Source organism: Bison bison, unplaced genomic scaffold (assembly GCF_000754665.1).
Source record: "Bison bison bison isolate TAMUID 2011002044 unplaced genomic scaffold, Bison_UMD1.0 scf7180017864328, whole genome shotgun sequence".
In the NCBI taxonomy this organism is placed as follows: domain Eukaryota; kingdom Metazoa; phylum Chordata; class Mammalia; order Artiodactyla; family Bovidae; genus Bison; species Bison bison.
In genome coordinates, this window is record NW_011494900.1 from 4006565 (window position 1) to 4015680 (window position 9116).

Below are 9116 nucleotides of genomic sequence, written 5' to 3' on the forward strand. Positions count from 1 at the left end.
CAAAGGTTCGTCTAGTCAAGGCTATGGTTTTTCCTGTGGTCATGCATGGATGTGAGAGTTGGACTGTGAAGAAGGCTGAGCGCCGAAGAATTGATGCTTTTGAAGTGTGGTGTTGGAGAAGACTCTTGAGAGTCCCTTGGACTGCAAGGAGATCCAACCAGTCCATTCTGAAGGAGATCAGCCCTGGGATTTCTTTGGAAGGAATGATGCTAAAGCTGAAACTCCAGTACTTTGGCCACCTCATGGAAAGAGTTGACTCATTGGAAAAGAATCTGATGCTGGGAGGGACTGGGGGCAAGAGGAGAAGGGGACGACAGAGGATGAGATGGCTGGATGGCATCACTGACTCGATGGACAGTGAGTCTGAGTGAACTCCGGGAGTTGGTGATGGACAGGGAGGCCTGGAGTGCTGCGATTCATGGGGTCGCAAAGAGTTGGACACGACTGAGCGACTGATCTGATCTGATCTGATATTTGAAAGTAATTTTGGATAACCACTTTGCCTTGTACATAATTTATAAATAAATTACAGACATATTCTTTACACAATGCCTCAAGTTTGTTATCTCCTAAAGTGGTAAAACCTACCTAATAAAACAACATAAAAGGTGCTTGGCACAAAGTGAAAATTGATGAACAGTAGCCACTTACTTTATACCTTAATTTTTCTTATGAAATGGACATTTATTATATTCTGATATTTCAGGTGCCATTTTCAACACTGTAGGCTTCAGGACAAAATATCCAAATATACTTTGATGACTTTTAATATTTTTTACCCGTGATTTTTAACTTGAAAGCCAAGATTCAATAGTTAAGTCATTTTAGAGCAACGTAACAAGTGTGTGTGTGTATATATATATATATAAATAAACCCTAAAATTAAAGAGTAACACTGCATAATGCTGTTAATTCCTTAAAAAGTACTGACCTGTTTTCTGAACTGGATGTAGACGTGCTAGATGACGACAATGTATGAGAATTTGACATGCGTGAAACAAATTTCTGGATGGTGTTACGAGACGGGGCTTTGATCCTTGAGCTACGCCTACTGTGGTATTTCTGGAACAAACTCTCAACCTAACATTGAAAAAAGACAGCAACATGACATTTGTGCCATAATGTACAGATAATGAGTTCTCTAGGTTGAATTATTTGGCTTTTATTTCATAAGTTTTTCACAAAGCCAATTTAAGAGCTTCAAAAATAAGAATACATATAGTTTACTATGAACAGTATTTTTATAGGTCAGTGTTTACTTTTTTTCACTCTAGAAGAAAAAAACTAATTAGTCAATAGCTTATAAGAGAACTATTTACAAACATCAAGTAATCCTTAAATACATTCATACCTCTGAAATGACCACTGTCTACTTAAATTTAAAGCTTATGGAAAAATTTCAGGAGTATCATAAAAATTAGTTGACAATTTTACTCCAAAGCATTTATTTAAAAAAATTACCTCAAAATTCTTTAAAGTTTTTCTCCATAACATTGGGTCTGAAGGTTCTAGCTGAAATACCCGGAGCATAACAAATAGCAGATGAATACAAAATGTTCCACGCCCACAGCTGCAGTTCTAAAGAGTTAAAAAAAAAAAAAAAAACAACCCTCTACTTTAATAAATCCGTGTTCCACTAGAACTCCTAGGGTGATCCCTTTAAAAATATTTCCAAGTTTATTATACTAAACTTTCTATTAATTTCTCATTATCTTTATATAGTAAGATATATAAGGATATGCAAGAAAAGCCTACAGCTATCTCCATGAATTAATCTCTTATTTTTGGTTTATTAAAAAGACCAGGGGCTTTCCTGGTGGCTTAGTGGTAAAGAATCTACCAATGCAGAAGATAGGGGTTTGATCCCTGGTCCAGGACGGTCCCATATCCCTCGGAGCAACTAAGCCTATGCACCACAATTAGTGAGCCTGGTTCTAGAGTCCAGGAGCCGCAGCTACCGAGGCCACGAGCCACGGCTACCAAGGCCTGCACACCCTACAGCCCATGCTCTGCAACAAGAGAAACCACCACAATGAGAAGCCCATGCGCCACAATTAGAGAGAGCAGCCCCTGCTCGCCGCAACTAGAAAAAAGCCCAAGCAGCAACAGAGACCCAGCACAGCCCTAAATAAGTTATAAAAAGACCAAATTTGTATTCTGAAGTATATCACATCATAGTAAAACCCTTTATAAACACATTAAAGAGTTTACAGTTCCCCAAATATTTTAACTCTCTTTAGATTACAAAAGAGAATTACATACTAATTTAAATTTAAGAATGTCACAGTATATTGAGTTAGTACCAGATCCTAATAAAATGTAAAACAGTGACAGCTCCTACCTGAGGCCCGATAAACACCCGGTATTTGTTGTCTGGGCTGTCTCCTCCAATCAGGAAGGAGTTGGGTCCTATCTGCTGCAGTAAGTACAGCCTGGCCCGCATCACTTTGTTCACACGGCGGTTTGTCTCCTCCGGGCTGTATGGTGAGAAGCCATCTGGTGAAGGGGCTCTTCGAGGTGGTGTGATTCTCCCACTCTGAAACTTCACAATATTTTAAAAATTAGGTAAATTGCTCCTAAGACGTTTACTCCTCCACAAGAAAAAAAAATGACCTAAAAAAGGTCACACCAGACCTTTTTTATATTCACCCCAAAATGCCTCAATATATAATATGATGGGACAAAATGTGTTTTGCAAATGCATTTGTCTGACATATTGCTATGAGTAAATTTTTAAAATCTGTCATCCCTAAAATAATAAAACTTTGGCCAAGAGAGACAAACATATGGTAATTTTACAAATTATAAGTATTTGACATCTTTGAAAAGTTTTATGTAAACCAAAACAAAAAGCATAGAAAATGTGCTTCCTAAACAGGTAAAATGACTTGTTTCTAGTGATGAAAATTAAGCATCCAATTTCCTGGCTTCCACTTAAGGGATCACTAAATGTGATTCCTGTGACTGGTCATTTACAAACAGCTCCATGGAGTTCTCTGTGGAGGAGGAGCGGTAAGTGACTCTTCCCAGGTTAAGACATCTCACTGGAGGCTGCTGAAAATGCTCCTGTGTGAGGGTGATGTGTGTCACTCACTCCACTTCACTGACTCCCCTAGAACTTGGTCTTTCCATCACTGCCCAGTGGAAAGTCTAGTTCTTTTTGATGCCAAAAGAAACAGGTAAAAGGTAATAAAAGCTGGTAAGAAAATGAAGTGGTTGGAAGCCTGCAACAGGGCTGGTGGGAATGTAAAATGGTGTACCTGCTTTGTAAAACAATCTCATTTTGTAAAGCTTTGTAAAGCAATCCCACTTCTATGTATATACCCCAAGAAAAATGAAGCTATGTCCACACAAAAATGTGTACAGAACTGTTCCCAGTAGCATTACGAAGCCAGAAGTGGAAATCAAATGCCCACCAACTAATGAGTAAATAAACAAAATATGCATATCCATACAATAGAGTACTATTCTACAATTAAAAATGATACAAGCTATACCGTGGATGAACCTTGAAAGCAGGATGCTGAGAGCAAAAAACCAGCCACAGAAGCCTATACATATTATAGGATTACATTTATATACAAGGTCCACGCAAATTGTATATAGTCAGGAAGTAGATTGTATACAGGTTGCCTAAGTCTGGGGAGAGACTGCTAATTAGTCTGGGGTTTTCTGCTGGAGTGATGAAAATATTTTAAAACTTATTGTAGTGATGGCTACAACTATGTAAATATACCAAAACTCAATGAACTGTACAATTAAATGCGTGAATTGTACACTATATGAACTGTCTTAACAAAACCATTGTTTTTTAAATAGGCAGTTACTAAGAAGTAAAACAAAACCCAAAACAAGTACACATGCATACACTATTGGACTTGCTAAGTATTCACACTATGGATATGCTCACTAGATGTGCAAAATGATGCATGCATAAAAAATATTTTTGCAAGATTGCTTTTAGTAATGAAAAGTTGAGAAGGAACATAAATGTCCACTAGTATGTAGTTCAAAGAAGCCATGAATGATCTTTATCCAGATAATGAAACGTTAGGTAGCCGTTAGCATGAGGAAGTCACCTTGTCTAATATATATCCCAAAGAGGGTGTAGGGGGAGGGGAGACACAATTCTTTATTTGCGGTAGACTTTCACTTTGATGACCCCATGGACCACACCTCCCAGTATATTTATATACCCTTCTGTAGCCCCCTACCACACTGATTCTGGGATTTGGGCATGTAACTAGATTTGGGCAATAAGGCATTAGTAAACATAATCCAAGTGGTGGCTTCATAAGAGCATCCATGCTGGGATTTGCTCTCTTGAATCACCTTTTTTTGTTCTTTGGCTTAACAGAAATGTATAGTCTCATAGTTCCAGAGGCTTGAAGTCCACAATCAACGATCAAGGTGCTGGCAGGGTTGGTTCCTTCTGAGGGCTGTGAGAATCTATTCCACCTGCTTTCCTAGCTTGAAACACTTGTTACAGCCCAATTTCCGTGTTATGAGAAAGAAAGGTCAACAGCCCCCAGCTGTTCCAGCTGAAGCACTAGACAGGGGAGTGAAGAAGCAGCCTTGGATATTCTAGCGTCTGCAGATGCCACAGGAAGCAGACATGAGCCACTCCTGCTGAGCCCTGCCCTATTTCAGATTTATGAGCTAATAAATGATTGTTCCTATTTCGAGTTTTTTAAAAAATAGCTACTTTAAATGTGTGTCCACATAAAGCTGATAAATACTGTTGAGAATCTTGGGCTTTACTGTAAATTTTATTTAAAATTTACTTTCTGAAGCATTTATGTGCTTTAACAACCTTAGGTGTGAGGAAACCCAAATCTCCCCCTTCTGGTCACTATACCACAATTATTTTGCCATCACTCATTTGCTTTTCAAGGTTAGAAAGTTTTAACTCGCATTCCTACCAGTAGTAATCTCTCTGTCTTGGAGGGTCAGGACCTATCTTTTTACAAATCTCTTTGATGTCTGGCTCAATACGGAGACTGAATCAGAGTACTGAATCTCAATACTGAGATTCTCATCCATCCTTCTGCGTTCAGTCTGCTGTGACATGGTATTTTGGTTGAGTACATGAAGAGAATCTGGCCTCACATAGATATGTATTTGGGAAATCCTTTTCAAATAATAATGAATATTTGTCTTTGATACTACATCAAAGAAATGGTACATCTTCTAAAAGTTCATATATTTCATGGCACAATATACAAAAAAAAAAAAAAACCCACAAGTGATAATACTATTGGCCTATTAAAAGTCTAAGTACTGAGAAGCTATCAAGCTGACAGTGGTTGGATATGAGTTTTCCAAAACTCTAATTTTTGCTTGAAATCTCAAGTTTTACCACTAGTGAACAAACAGATGAGTTGTTTTCCTTAAAGTGAGTCTTACTTAATTCTTTGTAAGAAAAATGTCTGTCAAATACCCAAGTGAGGAATACAGTTTCTACCGTCGTAGCTTTAATTCAGGCAAATGCACCAGCAGCTTTACTCACCACTGTAAATGTCAATGCAGTGCAAGAGGCAAATAACATCTCAGTTTTATTACAGAATTAGTTTTGACCTAATGGATCCACAGAAAGCATCTGAGGGCAGGTACCCTGAGCCAAGGGTCTGTGGGCACACTTTGGGAATGTTGCTCTAACAGATGGTTTGCCAATCCTTCCTGTGTTATAAGTATGTTTTAAAACTGTAGAAACTTAGCACATTTGCTAAAACATTAACTTACGGGCACCGGAGAAACTCTTTTCCTCCTTACTCCTGGAGATTCAGATTTCACTGTGCGACCTGAGGGGGAGCTGCCAGGGGAAGGGCTGCGTCGGCCTTTGGGAGCTGAGGAAGCAGCGCTCGCTGGGCCCTCTCCTTGAGACTCGGCTGCCAAGTTATTAATTTCAGATCCATCTCCTTTAATAGGGATTGGTTTTACCACCTAAATTAAAATGCCAGTATTTTATTACTTAAAAAATAAAAAAAGAAATGTGAACATAAGATTAAGACAAGAACTGTTTTTAAAATTATGCAATATTATACAACAGAAAATCTATCAACTTTTCTTTATTAGTTTAAGCTGTAAGTGTAAGGCTATTTTTAACCACACAGATTTCAGTCATTTAGGCTACATCAAATGAATGTTGATAATATTTACATAATGCATTTTAAAATGTTGTCATACATGAATTTAAAAGATTTAGAATTAAGATCCTTAGATCCTACCTTAGAGATAAAACTTCAAAATAAAATTGGAAAAATCGTTTTTCTTTTTTAAGTACAGTACAAATTGCTAATTAAAGGATTTTAGAGACACAGACATTAGAGGGCAGTGTTGCTTTAAGCATTACCTCTCCCACTCAACCAGAGGGATTACTCCTTAGAACAGTTTAAGTTGCTTAATGAGCACAGCATTAGCTACATTTTGTTCAAATGTCTAGAAAATGTCAAAGCAAATAAAACTGCATTGCATTTAAAATGAAGGGGGGGGGAGTTTACAAGAGGATCTATTTATGCTTAATTTTCCACTTCCTCCTATGCTTTCTTCCTTCTAGCACGTAACTCACCACAGGGCCTCTCCTGTTTCTCCGTTCCAGCCATTCGTGCTTCCAGGCTGGCATACAGGTGGCCTTCAGTTTCTCCCTGATCATTCGTTCTTCTGGGCGATCGTCCATCTTGTGCAGTCCCTTGAGAGTTTCTTTATTCTCCATCTCACGACTGAAAACAGAAGGAAAAATAAGGAGAATGAAATTTATACGTGAAAAATAATTTTCAAGAACAATATGGTTTTACTTCATACTTTCAATGGACTTGTAGCTAAAAAGATAACTGCTAAAATCCCCGAATGACTTAAGCAAGATATGAAAATATTATTACGAATCATACTATGTTGTTGAATTTACACTGTAACATGGAGAGTGTTAAATGCTGCCTGATAACACTAGTTTAACAATGTCTTTAAAAAGTAAGGTTCTATTTAGAAGGTGCAGGCTTACTAGTAATCTTACTGCAGACCTTCCTTTGTTTCTAGGTAGTTAATAAAAAGCATCTCAAGACATTAAGCACTGCATTAACACATTCATGAAAACCGCACTGTTTCTAATTACACCATTTTAACATACTCAAGTATATGACAGACAAATATTTAAAGAGCATTTTACTACTATTTATCCCAGGAATTCCAATAACTTAAGTCAATACAGATAAAATCTGGAAAGTATGCTCATTTGCGGAAATAAACATTTAATAATCTAGGTGAAACCTAACCACATCTTCTAATCCACAATATTTTTTCAAAGTCTCAATAATTAAACTTGTTTTCTCAGAAAATAATATTGTACTTGGGGTACTCCATATATAAATAGTAAAAAATTGCCTGGTAGAAACATTTTGACCTTTACACCATAATGTATTATGGAGTTATAATAAAATATCCAGGAAGCTGGTAACTTTTGAGAACTAACTCTACAAAGCCGAATAGGTAAAACACCCACTAGCTTCAAAATACACTCATATCCACACACGGATATATGAAACACACAATACATATAGGCATGGATTTTAAAACCCGGTTTTATAAGGAAAGAGTTAAAGCAACTGCATCCTGGGAGAAGCAACAATTTAAAAAATACTCAGTTAACTTCAGTAACTATTTTGGAAATTCTGTAAAGCTACAGTTTTGTTTTTTTTTTTAATTATACTGATAGGAAAAGGAAATATTCAAGGAAATACCAGAGATGATAACTGCAAGCTTACCAAAAAGTCAAATTCAAACTCCTCTACGAATATTCCAGCTAATCATTACTATAAAGCAGCAGTATTTGCAAAGCAGCAGCAAACAACAACAAAAAACCCAACAATAGCAACAACAACCCCCCCCCCCCCCCCCCCCACACACACACACAAAACCTACTTAAAACAGGCACTAGAAAGGAAATAACAGTTAACTGGTTTTACTTAAGCATCAATACTATGGAGGGAGTGGAAACCAGGGTGTTAAATACCTCTGTGCCTGAAACTGGCCTAGATATTTTTACTAATGCAAAGAATACATAACATCTGAAACTTGCAGAGGGGCATTAAGGCACACCACATAGGAAAATATCTCCACTACACAGGCATAAAAACTGTCACAAAGGCAATATGGGAGGGAGGGAGGGAAGGAGGACGCTGATTTTCTTTAAGTATTTGACTGCTTTTCCGCTCTGAATATATCATAAAGTGTAAATGTTAGAGGCGGATCAGAGGAAGAGGGAGGGATGCAAGGGGAAGGAAGGAAGGGAGGAAAAGGAAGCGAAAAAGAAGGGGATAGGGACAGAAGTGGGGAGAGGGGAAAAGGGAGAGAGAAAGTGTTTTCTCAAAAATTCATCCTGCTCAGTTGATCCTTACCCAGGGAAACTCAAATTTACAGGCAAGCAAATTCATGGGCTGACTGCACACTAAAAATTCATTTACAACTCTCTGGTATGAAAAGCACTTTCCACCCAATAACAATGTTACAAGGCATGGCTTAAAGATTCCCAGGCTAGTACTCAAAACAGAAATCACACTGTAGAACGGAAGTTCATTTTTACACCAGAAGCTCCTGCAACTGTGCAAAGTACCATCTGTCCCCTGGTCCTAGATCTCTCCTCCCCAAATTTGTTTCATGAGCATCTCTTCTCAATTCTGTATTTTCAGCGTCTTTTCCCTAGTACCCACTCAAACACACAGAGAACTCTCCTTATCTAAACAAATCTTCAAGGGGGTATGATTTTCCTCTTTCCTTTCCACTTTTTGAAAATACTATAATCTTTCAAACCAATTTCTTATTCCTATCCTCTATTATTTATATTTAATACATAATATTAAATATAAATATTTAAACATACCAGTGGTTCAACTTTTGCACACATCTAAGATTATTCCTTTAGAATAAATACCCGAAAATGGAATTGCTGGGTCCAAATGTACACAAATTAAGACTTCGGTTAATACAGATTATCCTCAAGAACACATACTTTCAGTCACAATGCTCAGGTCAGATTGTCACCTTCAGTTCAGTCGCTCAGTCGTGTCCGACTCTTTGCGACCCCATGAATCGCAGCACGCCAGGCCTCCCTGTCCATCACCAAC

At 37.7% G+C, this 9116-nt stretch overlaps 1 protein-coding gene across 1 annotated transcript in view; it reads right to left on the reverse strand.

The window, feature by feature from the left end:
- MAP3K1 (mitogen-activated protein kinase kinase kinase 1, E3 ubiquitin protein ligase) overlaps positions 1 to 9116 on the reverse strand; it is a 76514-nt gene that overhangs the window by 24792 nt on the left and 42606 nt on the right. Inside the window, exons 3-7 of the mRNA XM_010853496.1 lie at positions 6569 to 6719; positions 5743 to 5943; positions 2342 to 2542; positions 1462 to 1578; positions 932 to 1080 (exon numbers count right to left, since the gene is read on the reverse strand). Coding sequence (XP_010851798.1) covers positions 932 to 1080; positions 1462 to 1578; positions 2342 to 2542; positions 5743 to 5943; positions 6569 to 6712 — 812 coding nt within the window. The 5' untranslated portion in view covers positions 6713 to 6719. The remainder of the gene's footprint in view (positions 1 to 931; positions 1081 to 1461; positions 1579 to 2341; positions 2543 to 5742; positions 5944 to 6568; positions 6720 to 9116) is intronic.